The sequence below is a fragment of the Monodon monoceros genome, unplaced genomic scaffold (genome assembly GCF_005190385.1).
Source record: "Monodon monoceros isolate NGI ecotype Baffin Bay Population unplaced genomic scaffold, NGI_Narwhal_1 Super_Scaffold_16, whole genome shotgun sequence".
Lineage (NCBI taxonomy): Eukaryota > Metazoa > Chordata > Mammalia > Artiodactyla > Monodontidae > Monodon > Monodon monoceros.
In genome coordinates this window covers 54,488,353-54,500,273 of record NW_021703772.1, presented here as the reverse complement: position 1 = coordinate 54,500,273, position 11,921 = coordinate 54,488,353, and the positions used below count along the sequence as shown (strand labels likewise).

The window sequence follows — 11,921 nt, the reverse complement described above, 5'->3', positions numbered from 1 at the left end:
AGGAGACAAAGGCACAAAAGTGTCAAGGGTTTGGCTTTTGTATAAATTATATAAAATATTGGCACTCCCAAATGAGCTGTATTGAAAAAGATAAATACTAACATGCTACATCTTTCATTAGAACAGGATTTGAAGTATCACTAGGTGGACCAATTCCTGCTTTGTTCTCTGCACTGACACGGAATTCGTAGGTGTTTCCTTCTTGCAGTCCTGTTACTTTGCATCTGAGATCGGAAACTGGAGTCTTTGTTGCTCTCACCCATCGCAAGCCTTTCTTCTCTCTCCTTTCTACATGATACCCTGTGATCTCACTGCCACCATCATCAACTGGTCTTTTCCAACTGACAGTGGCAGTGTTTTTAGTGACATTGGACACCTCTGGTTTTCCAGGGGGGCCAGGTGGACCTGAAAAGAAAGCAAATTTATGAGACATTTATGATTTCCTAAATTCTGCTGCAAATGCTTACATATCAGTTCCTTTATATGCTCTACGTACCAAATCTGTCTACCATCTTGACAGGTTCGGACTGTACGGGCTCCCCTTTGCCATACTGGTTTACAGCTGAGACCCGGAAGAGGTACTCATTTCCCTGGATAAGTTTGGTTGCCACATGCCTGCAAGACTGAATATCTTCGGCAAACACTGTCCACAAAAGTCGGCTGGTTTCTCTCTTTTCAAGAACATAAGACTTAATTGGTGAGCCGCCATCTTCTAAGGGAGGTGTCCATGTAAGCGTTGCTTTTTCAGCAGAAACATTACTGACTTCGATCGGACCTGGGGGACCAGGTACATCGAGGACTGTCACCTTCACATGCTCCTCCTTTGTGCCAAAAGCATTGGTAGCAGTGATGGTGTATTCACCAGCATCTTTTCTAGTGGCATACTTGATAGCAAGCATGGAAGATGTTGGGGTTGAAGTTATCTGAACGATGTCTGATGGTCTGATGTCTTTTCCTGCCCTGGACCAACTTGACTTTGGAAGAGGCTTGCCAAGAATGCTAATGGCATTCAAAACAATGGTGTCACCTGCTTTAACTGTTAGCCCATCCTTTATTGTGGGATCAAGGACAATGGTTGGTGCCTCTGCAAAGAAAAAAAGAGCATTTTAATCAGAAAAGGAAGGACGCTTAATTTACTTTTGTTTATGTGCATAAAAAGTAAAATAGACCTACCATATTCATCCTTGCAAATAATGGTTCCTGTACTTTCTGATGGAGCACTGATAGCACCTGCTGTATTCTTTGCTCTAATTCTGAATTCATATTTTCCACCCTCAACAAGGTCAGTAACAGTAAAGGCACAATCTGTGACATTAACATGGTTGGCTTTCATCCAAGATTTAGAGGGAAGATCTCGCTTCTCCACTATGTATCCAGTCAACTTATGACCACCATCATATTTGGGTTCAGTCCAAATGAGAGTCACTGAATTCCTTGTTACATTAATAACCTCAGGTTTGCCAGGAGGATCTAAAATAAAGCAAAAAACAGACAAAGAAACCCAGTCAAACACACACCAATGTTCTCTTCATGAAGAAAATACACCTGGATTTTGCTTTGTATAATGACTTACCAATTGGATCAAGTGCCACAACTGGCTCTGATGGCAGGCTTGGCTTGCCTACTCCTGCTAAATTGATTGCCATAACTCGGAATTCATATTCCAGACCTTCATTTAGTCCTGTCACTTTGAAGTCTTTCATCCTAACAGGAGTCTTGTTAGCCCTCTTCCACAAAAGGCTATTTCTTTCCTTGGACTCGATATGATACCCTACAAAAGATCCAGTGATGTGTCAATTCACATAGAAAGTACAAATGTAGCCTGATTTTTAAATTACATACGTACACACACACACACACACACACATACACACACACACGCACGGAACAAGTAATCATTCTTGCTTGTATGTATACTTTTATTACCTAGGCATAGAGCCATTTTTTCCTCTTGGAATAGACATCTATTGCACCTTCTGTCAAAAAGTTTTAACTTACAAAAATAGATATCATTAAGAAAGCCTTTATTAACTATTACATTAGGAGGTTTGCATTGAAATTAAGCGTTAGCTTAGTGAATTAGCCTAATGCTTCATGTACTGAATGCATAATGAACTGAAAAAAGGAAAATACATTTTTGTATGTGCAGGTAGTGCTATGAATAAGGAGTACAGATTCAACTGGTTCTCAGGGAGCAAGATTTGGAAGAAATCGTAATGTAAACGCTGTAGGGTAAGAGCCAACTAAATACCTGTGATTGGAGAGCCTCCAGTTCTCCTGGGGTCAGTCCAAGTTAGAGATACGGAATCATGTCTGACATCCACAATACTGGGAGGTGGGGGAGCATCGGGCACATCTAGGAAAAAATAGATAATGCAAGATTTATAATCAGGAATGTATTATAAATAAGCCAGAACCATGTTTTGCTTTATGTTTTCTGACCTTGAGACACTTACCAAATGGATGTCTAGCAACAACTGGCTCCGATTTCAAGCCCTCTCCTACACCGTATTTATTTTCGGCACTGACCCTGAAGGTGTATTCCATACCCTCAAGAAGTCTCATGACTCTAAAGGTGGTTTTCTGGACAGCTGAGGCACATGTCACCCACTTGTTGTTTACTGAATCTCTCTTCTCTAGGATATAGTTGGTGATCTCAGAACCTCCGTCGTCCTTTGGAGGACCCCACTTTAAGGTCATGGCTTCTGCTGTGACTTCGTCAAATTTGATCGGTCCGGTGGGGATGCCAGGCTTGCCGACAACTTTTATGGAGAGGGTTCCTTCCTTGGTGCCGGCAACATTCTTCAGTGTGATTGTGTATTTTCCAGCATCAGATTTTTGGCAGTCATTCACTACAAGAGTTGTGTTAACTGCAGATGACTCGATACTGACCCTTGTGTCTGTTGCCAGAGGATCCTCTCCTTTCTTCCAGGACACAGATGGAGCTGGCTTGCCTTTTATGGGGATCTTAAGACGGAAGTTGCTGTTTTCTTTAGCCAAGTAGCACAAACCAGGAAGGTCCTTTAAGTCAAGGTCAGGAGCCACTGTAAAACAGCAGAGATAAGTTATTGTTATTTTTAATGCCAGGCAGTTAATTTTCTCAGATCGTTATAGTTTTTAAAGGATTTTTACATAAGCCAGTGAGTAGGGCTCAAGAGGGCACTTTTGATGACAAAGGGAAAATGGAGATGATGGCTGAAGGCTTACCGACATCATCCTTTGCCACAACAGTGATTTCACTTGGGGTCCCTTCTCCGTTTTCATTCTCAGCAGTCACTCTGAAGGTGTATTCCTCCCCTTCAGTCAAATCTTTCATGGAATACTGTAAGTTTAGTGATTTCATTACTCGTTGCCACTTATTTTCTTCAGTCAGGATATCAACCACATATCCGATAATTCGACTCCCACCATCGCTGCGAGGCTTTTTCCAGCCTATGCTACAAGATGACTTGGTCACAGACGTCACTTTAAGGTCCACAACTGGTCCAGGGGTTTCTAAAGCAAAGGAGAAACGATAAGTCTAAGCCCTGGATAACCAAGGTAAGATGTCACTCAAAATGACGGGATGGTAGCTTATTTGCTCACCGGAAGCTTTCACGGCATCACGTGTTTCACTGGGATCACCAATGCCGTACTCGTTTTCCGCAAACACCCTGAAGAAGTAGGATTTTCCTTCCTCCAAGTTAGAAACTCTGAAGCTTGTTTTGGAGCACTCCGTTGTCACGGTGGACCAGGACTTCCTCTCTGCGTCACGCTTTTCTACCACATAGTTTATGATGGGGCTTCCGCCGTCAATAATGGGAGGATCCCAGGTAACATAAGCAGAATCTTTGGATATTTCTTTGACAGTCACATTGACGGGTGGCCCAGGAGTATCTGAATAAATAGTGGGTAGATAAGAAATGAATATGTAAAAAATACATAGACTACATTTTAAGCATATATATGATTGTTTTTTCAAGTGGACTTACCAAGCACTTTCACTACAATGGTATATTCTTTTGTACCACAGCTGTTCTTCAGAGTCAAGATATATTTTCCTGCATCATATTTGTTCACATTTTCACAGCGCAAGAAAGTGTCAAAGTCAGTTGACTTTATGTCCAGTCCAATCCTTTCTCTTAGATTGACATTTGGTTTAGACCAAATTATCTTGGGAGGTGGACGTCCTTTTACTGGTACATACAGTCTCATTGTAACTCCAGCACGTAATATGAGTGTTTTCCTCAAATCAGCATCAAGTTCTCCCTCAGGTGGAACTGTTTAATGTTGGAGTAAAGACAGAGTAATAATGGTCAAATGTATTTCCAAGAACTGGCCTGATCACTCCTAAAATATGTTTCTTTCCATAACTGATCTCTATCTAGTTCTTTAGAAAATCCTTAATATAATCCTCAAAACTTCTGCCAACTATTTTTTTAAATTAATTAATTAATTTATTTATTGGCTACTTTGGGTCTTCGTTGCTGCGTGCAGGCTTTCTCTAGTTGTGGTGAGTGGGGGCTACTCTTTGTTGTGGAGCACAGGCTCTAGGCACGCGGGCTCAGTAGTTGTGGCTCGTGGGCTCTAGAGCGCAGGCTCAGTAGTTGTGGCGCACCAGCTTAGTTGCTCCGCGGCATGTGGGATCTTCCCCGACCAGGGCTCGAACCCGTGTCCCCTGCAGTGGCAGGCAGATTCTTAACCACTGCGCCACCAGGGAAGTCCCGTTGCCAACGATTTTAATACTCTGTAGCAATTATTGATCTTTCTATTTTCCAATATCCTATAGGCTGACCCAAGTTTTCCCTGGAGGATCTGCATCTCATCTCATGAACCTTATATACTCTTAAACTCTCTGTATATTAAAAGTAGCTGATTGGTTTTTGGCTTTCTTCCAGTGAAGGCACTCCGCTATATACTCTTCATTTCATTGTAGGAAGAAAAGTAAAGTACACAGAAGGTGAAGTATAATACCAAGTAATTCAAAGTAAAAGGAGCACTGGTTAGGGAGAATAAGTGAATAGAAGAAATGGTGAGAAGAGAAATTAAGATGATGGAGAGCTTACCATTATATACTTATGGAGAGGGGTAGATTAGAAGAGAAAATTAAAACCTAAGAATGATAAATAGCTCACTACTTAGTTTAAAAAAATCTTTTTATTCTCAGAATAAAATTCCTATATTCTATATTCTTTTGAAGACATGAAATTCTCATACTTGCATTCCATTGAGCTTATTATACAATACCATAAAGCACCAACCCAGCTCTCCTAAAATGTATTGATACTTGTAGAGTTACCAACCCTAAAACTTCTTATAAATAACTAAATCTACATAAGGGAGTCCCATACTTACTCCCTCTTACAATATGACTGATGAGAAGAGTTCTGTATATTTTTCCTGGTAATACTTACTTAAAATGTCCTTGGGACAGTGTTTATCTGGCACATCGCTGGGGTCACTATATCCTATCTTATTAACGGCATACACGCGGAACTGATATTCTGTGTTTTCCATTAGGCCGGTAACCTCAAAGCGGGTTTTCTGTAGCTTCTGTGGTAAATTGCACCTCACCCAGTTATCAGAATCAGCTCTTTTTACTTCAACAAGGTAACCAATGATAGGGCTACCACCGTCATAGGCTGGCTTGCCCCAAGATAGACTCACAGAGCTATGGGTTGTATCATATGCTTTGGGAAAAGCTGGTGGACCAGGAGGATCTGAGGATAAATAATAATAGAAAATTTTCATTAAAACCTCATTCCCAGTTGTTGAATGTTGATTATAACACAGAATATTGGACTCTCTCATGAAAACTTACACAGAGGATCTTGGGCATAAGCAGCTTTGGATACGTCACTGGGTTTGCCCGGTCCAGCCTTATTTATAGCTGTAACTCGGAACTCATATTCCGTGCCTTCTTGGAGACCTGTTGCTTTTATCGTTCTTTCTATAACGGGTTTTCTGTTGACCTTAGTCCAGTTAATTGCCTGGGTTTCCCGCTTTTCAAGCAAATAGCCAGTGATGGGGGAGCCGCCATCATCTGCTGGTGGTTTCCAGCTTACTGTCATGTGATCTTTGGTGATGTTGCTAATAACAGGAGGATCACAGCGTCCGGGTGGGTCTGCAGAGATTGATTGACAAGTTAATGTCCCAGTCTAAAAGGTAATATTTAAAAAGTAAAATGAGTTATTTGTAGTGAGGTGGATGGACCTTGAGTCTGTCATACAGAGTGAAGTCAGAAAGAAAAAAACAAATACCGTATGTTAACACATATATATGGAATCTTAAAAAAAAAAAAAATCGTTCTGAAGAATGTAGGGGCAGGACAGGAATAAAGACGCAGACCTAGAGAATGGACTTGAGGATACGGGGACGGGTAAGGGTAAGCTGGGACGAAGTGAGAGAGTGGCATGGACACATATACACTACCAAATGTGAAATAGATAGCTAGTGGGAAGCAGCCGCATAGCACAGGGAGATCAGCTCGGTGCTCTGTGACCACCTAGAGGGGTGGGATAGGGAGCGGGGGAGGGAGACCCAAGAGGGAGGGGATATGGGGATATATGTATACGTATAGCTGATTCACTTTGTTTTACAGCAGAAACTAACACACCATTGTAAAGCATTTATACTCCAATAAAGATGTTTAAAAAAAGAGAGAAAAACCTCAGGAAAATGTTCTTACCATATGGGTTTTTAGCAATTGCTGGTTCAGTTAAGATCGGGTCGCCCACTCCGTATTTATTTTCAGCACAAATTCGGAACTGATACTCATGGCCTTCTATCAGTTTCTCCACGCTGCAGCTGGTGATGGGCACAGTGGCAGAGACTTGTGCCCAGTTGGGTCTGCTCGTTTCACGTTTGTCAACAACATAGTTGGTGATTTCTGAGCCCCCATCTTCAAGAGGAGGTTCCCAAGAAAGCATTGCACGATCTGAATACATTTTGTTGATTTTAACAGATGCTGGAGGACCTGGTTTATCTGAAAGGATAAGAAAGAAAAGTGAAGTCTTTCACTCGCACATGTGAAATAGGGAATGAGTAGAGTGGAGGTCTGGAGACCTGGGCTGCAGCCTTTATGTTGTCATTAACTTCCTATACGACCTTGGAAGTTACTTAATTTTTCCGAATCTTAATTTCCTCATATCTAAAATTATGTAACTGGAATATGTGATCTCTAGTGGTCTTTTCGGCTGTAAAACGCTCTTGTTCTGTGATGAGAATAATTCCGCGATGACGAAAGATACATCGAGATAGGTATCTCTTCTCACATATTATTTTGTAAATTCTGTGACATCACATTAACCAAAGTGAAACATGAGATTCTAGTGAAGTGCTTTAGTTACCTAACACTTTGAGCTTGATGGTGGCTGATTTGGAGCCACTTGCGTTTTCGGCAGTGATGGTATAGTCGCCTGAGTCTTTCCGACTCACGCTGAACAGCTCCAGGGTACACAGGTTCCGCTGCATGGCCATCTTGATGCCTTCTGATGCTTTCAGCGGCGTCCCGTCCTTCTTCCAAGAGACTGTGGGCATTGGTTTACCAAAAACAGTAGCATCCAGGCAAACATTAGTTCCAGCTTTCACAGTGAGCAAAGATTTCATAGCCACACTCAGGTCTATCCTGGGAGGAACTGGAAAGAAATAAGATAAAAGGATTTAATATATGCAAAGCTATATTATATAATTCTTACTGATAAAAGTCGGAAATTCATACGCTGTCTTTTTCAAGGTGGGATTTTTTTAAAGTAACATTATTCATTATAAAAGAAATGCCGAAATTTGATAATGCTGAAAGTATAAAGAAAAAAGTAAAGATCGCCCATCATTCCAGCATCCTTAAAGCTTCACTCTTATCATTTTGGTGCATTTCTTTGGCACCTTCTTGTGCCTGTGCCTGTGTATGGTTAAAATTATGCGGTCCACACAGTTTTGTATCCTGTTTTTTAGTTTAGCGTATTATTAAGATTCTCCATAATCATTTTTTAGTGTCTGTATACAAAGTACCTATCATTTTACTTGTCCTTATTTCCTTAGGTGTAGATTTAGTTTTTTATTAGGAGAAATATACATTATGAGTGCCGTCCACCTTTGCCTGTGATGTTCAACAGAATCTTACCATTTTCTGCCATGATAGTCACTGGATCAGAAGGTTCAGAAGGCTGGCTAATGTTTACCGCAGTCTTGGCAATTGCTCTAAATTGATACTGAGCATTCTCTTCTAGGCCAGTAGCTGTGTACTCTTCCTGGGGAATCTGGTGAGGTGAAGTATTACACCGTACCCACTTATCACCAGGAAGTTTGCAAGCTTCTACGAAATAGCCAGCAATTTTGCTGCCTCCATCATGCTTTGGACGGGCCCAGATGAGGGACACAGTACTCTTGGAAACATCAGTAACTTCAGGCTTTCCAGGAGGATCTAAAACCAAAAGAGATATTCTCAGCATTGATCTTAACAGCAGAGATTTTAAACTCTGTGTTTCACAGTATCACCCAGAACATATTCCTGAATGGAAATAGTAACCTTCAGAGACTCCAAGATTTAAATGTGCCCTCATAATACTTTAAAAAAAAAAATTACTCAAAAAAATTACTCACCAACTGGCATTCTCGCAGTTACATATTCAGTTGGTTTGCTGGGTGGGCTGGGTCCAGCTTTATTTAGGGCATAGATTCTGAATGAATACTCAAGGCCTTCTACCAGGCCAGCACAGGGATATTCAGTTGACCGGACAGGGGAATCGTTAGCTTTCACCCAGAGCAAACTGTTTCTTTCTTTGCGTTCAATCAGGTAGCCGGTAATGGGGCTCCCTCCATCGCTGTCTGGTCTATCCCACGCCACGAATATGCAGTCTTTGTTGACTTTAGTGACTCGTGCATTCTTGGGTTCACTGGGAACATCTGGAGATGAAGTTCAGGGAAATATCAGTTTCTAGCCTAAGGAACAGACTAGAAAGAAAACACAATTTTTTTTTCTTCCTGAAAGAAACATACCAAATGGGAACTTAGCCAGCATCTTTGGAGATGTGAGAGGCTCTGAAATGCCAAATCGATTCTCAGCACGGACCCGGAAGATATACTCTTGGCCTGGGATCAGTTTTCCAACCCTGCAGGAAGTTTTTGTCACTGAAGCTAGCGCTGTCACCCAGTCACCCCTGCTCACGTCACACTTCTCCACTATGTAATTGGTGACGTTACTGCCTCCGTCCTCCAGGGGGATGTGCCATGACAGGGAGCAGGCATCGGCATCTATGTCAGAAATGTCAAACGGAGGCTGAGGGGGTCCAGGAACGTCTGCATGAACCGAGAGGAAAGAAATGTAAGAATAGGGATTTGACTGTAAAATATGTTTCTGATACTCATATTTGGATGGCCATTTGTCTAACACGTAACCTACCCATGACGATAACTTTGATTTTCTGAGTGTCTGTCCCAGAACTGTTTTCTGCAGTGAGGCTGTAGTAACCGCTGTCTTTCCTAGTAACATCTTTTATGATCAGAACTGAAGAATTGTCTGCTTTATGTACTGCCAGGTGGCTGGATGTGACAACTTCATCTTCTCCTTTTTTCCATTTACAGATCGGATGAGGCTTTCCATACACATGGGCTTCAATTCGGAGTTTCTTCCCAGCTTTGATAATAATTTGCTCTGGCATAAGGATCTTGGGTGGCACTAAAAGTAAGATAAAGATACGTTAATTTGTCAGGGAGGTTAAATTTCCTCTGGTGGGGAACTATACTAGTGCTTTTCAAATTGTGGATTGCAACCCATTAGTGGATTCAAATTAATGTTTGCATTACTGCTAAAACTTTTTAAAGAGAATGGGATCGAAACGAATTGAGAATATCTGAGGCCAGCATACATGATAAGAATGGGTGTTGCTTTAAGAAACTTTTTCTAAGTCATGTATTTGTACGTGTGTCCTGTGTCATGATTTAAGGTGTATTTACTACCTGTTGTGGGTCCAGATGTTTCCAAACCACTGTTCTCTACTATATTTCAAGTACTTCTGGAACTAGCTTCTTCAGGGATAAACATCTACATGTCAAAAGAAAATCCTCATAAACTTCTATCGCATGGAAAACGACTCTGACTACTTACACAGCTGTGCTTTGGCTTCATACACTCCCTCAGCTTCTCTTGGCAAACTGACTCCAACGGCGTTTCTGGCCGCTACCCTAAATTTGTATTTCTTTCCTTCCTTGAGGCCGGTGACGACAAGGCTGAGGTCTTTCACCACCGAGTACTCTGTCCAGTGACCTGCAGGGAGCTCTTCGTCTCTGTAACTAACGACGTAGCCGTCGACCTTGGCACCTCCATCGCGCAGGGGAGGTAACCAGGCTAACGCAGCACTGTTCTTCGTCATTTCAGTAACTTCTAGTTTCCTGGGGGGATCCGGCTCACCTAGAAGAAAAAACCACCCAGGTAACCTAATCCATCCCTTTGGAAATACGCATAAATGTTTTCGTATGCCACTTGCTTCAAAGTATATGGAAACTATGGTTCGGGATGTTGAAAGTAAAAAGGACACGGATGAGTCAGATCAGAAAAGTCTTCAGTGAGTGAGTTAGGTATTTATTTGTACTGTTTAGGTTTCTACAAGTGAAGGCCCTTTCATTAGTGGAGTAAAATGTTTCGGTATCTTGATTTTGCTGAGGTCAGGGACTGGAGTTAAAAGGAGGGAGAAGGGATGTAACTTACTTAGAGGATCTGTTGCGAGCACTGGTTTGGGGATGTCTGTTGGGACGCCGGGGCCATACTCATTGACAGCAGTTACTCTGAAGAAATACTCAGTCCCAGGGACAAGATTGGTGACGTGGAAGCTCGTTTTCTTGACTTCTGGGGTGACTGTCGACCACGTCTTTCTATCTGCCTCACGTTTCTGCACAATGTAATGTGTCACTTGGCTCCCACCATCGTTCTCGGGAGGGGCCCAGGAAATGTGGCATGATGTTTTAGTGACATCCGAAACTTTTAAATCAGACACAGGTCCAGGAGTATCTGTGAAGGACGACAAAATCATATATACGAGTCCCCTCAGCCTCCTTATTAACTAAGGCATTTTTGAAGGGGAGGAAGACGCTTGTTTATAACCCACCTAATACTCTGACATTCACGAACACGGCCTTTTCTCCAGCCAGGTTCACAAGCGTCAGGGAATATTTTCCTGAGTCATCACGGGTAGAATTGGGGATGACAAGGAAGGCCATAGTATCAACCAGATCAACTTGTCCCTTTCTGACCACGTTATCAATACCCACTTTTCGCCAAGTGACCTTAGGGGCTGGTCGCCCTCTCACTATGGCAAATAGTCGAATAGGGCATCCTGCTCTCACTGTGACCAGTTTTCTCATGCTGGCGTCCAAATCAATCTCTGGAGGTTCTGCAAATGACACGAAAGCCGTCAGTTGACTTCAGAATGTGGGGAAATCATGTGAGAAGTGAAACATGAATGAATCAAGTGATAACATAGGGCCTCACCTAGGATTTCTTTAGGTTTAATAGCGTCCTTTAGTTCTGCAGGGCGCCCAATGCCAACTTGGTTTTGGGCACAAACCCTGAACTCATATTCCTGGTTTTCATCCAAGCTGGTCACGGTAAATTCCATGCGAACGAGTTGCGCTGCAGCACTACACCTTTTCCAGCCTTCATCAGGTGATGTATCTGGTCTCTTTGGTCTCATTTCCACAACATATCCAATGATTGGTGCGCCACCATCATACACCGGTTTTCCCCACCCAAGAGTTATGGAACTTTTGGTTGTATCAACCACTTTGAGATTGGTTGGTGGACCAGGTGGTTCTGAAAGTAAATTATATAAGAATAAATTTACACACGGTTAACAACTACTAGTGATACGTTAATGAGTAATTCTATATAGTCCATCCTTAATTAACCACAGATAGTACATTCAATTTCTCAATTACTCAGTCCTCCT

The 11,921-nt window shown here is 42.0% G+C and overlaps 1 protein-coding gene across 1 annotated transcript in view; it reads right to left on the bottom strand.

Moving 5' to 3' along the window:
• TTN (titin) overlaps nucleotides 1-11,921 on the bottom strand; it is a 277,521-nt gene that overhangs the window by 49,826 nt on the left and 215,774 nt on the right. Inside the window, exons 255-275 of the mRNA XM_029224548.1 lie at nucleotides 11,465-11,785; nucleotides 11,082-11,366; nucleotides 10,685-10,984; nucleotides 10,085-10,387; nucleotides 9,380-9,655; nucleotides 8,977-9,276; nucleotides 8,581-8,883; nucleotides 8,102-8,401; nucleotides 7,329-7,616; nucleotides 6,668-6,964; nucleotides 5,801-6,103; nucleotides 5,394-5,699; nucleotides 3,972-4,259; nucleotides 3,586-3,876; nucleotides 3,208-3,495; nucleotides 2,457-3,044; nucleotides 2,252-2,356; nucleotides 1,574-1,771; nucleotides 1,174-1,470; nucleotides 497-1,084; nucleotides 103-405 (exon numbers count right to left, since the gene is read on the bottom strand). Of these exons, the coding sequence (XP_029080381.1) occupies nucleotides 103-405; nucleotides 497-1,084; nucleotides 1,174-1,470; nucleotides 1,574-1,771; nucleotides 2,252-2,356; nucleotides 2,457-3,044; nucleotides 3,208-3,495; nucleotides 3,586-3,876; nucleotides 3,972-4,259; nucleotides 5,394-5,699; nucleotides 5,801-6,103; nucleotides 6,668-6,964; nucleotides 7,329-7,616; nucleotides 8,102-8,401; nucleotides 8,581-8,883; nucleotides 8,977-9,276; nucleotides 9,380-9,655; nucleotides 10,085-10,387; nucleotides 10,685-10,984; nucleotides 11,082-11,366; nucleotides 11,465-11,785 (6,528 nt within the window). The remainder of the gene's footprint in view (nucleotides 1-102; nucleotides 406-496; nucleotides 1,085-1,173; nucleotides 1,471-1,573; nucleotides 1,772-2,251; nucleotides 2,357-2,456; nucleotides 3,045-3,207; nucleotides 3,496-3,585; nucleotides 3,877-3,971; nucleotides 4,260-5,393; nucleotides 5,700-5,800; nucleotides 6,104-6,667; nucleotides 6,965-7,328; nucleotides 7,617-8,101; nucleotides 8,402-8,580; nucleotides 8,884-8,976; nucleotides 9,277-9,379; nucleotides 9,656-10,084; nucleotides 10,388-10,684; nucleotides 10,985-11,081; nucleotides 11,367-11,464; nucleotides 11,786-11,921) is intronic.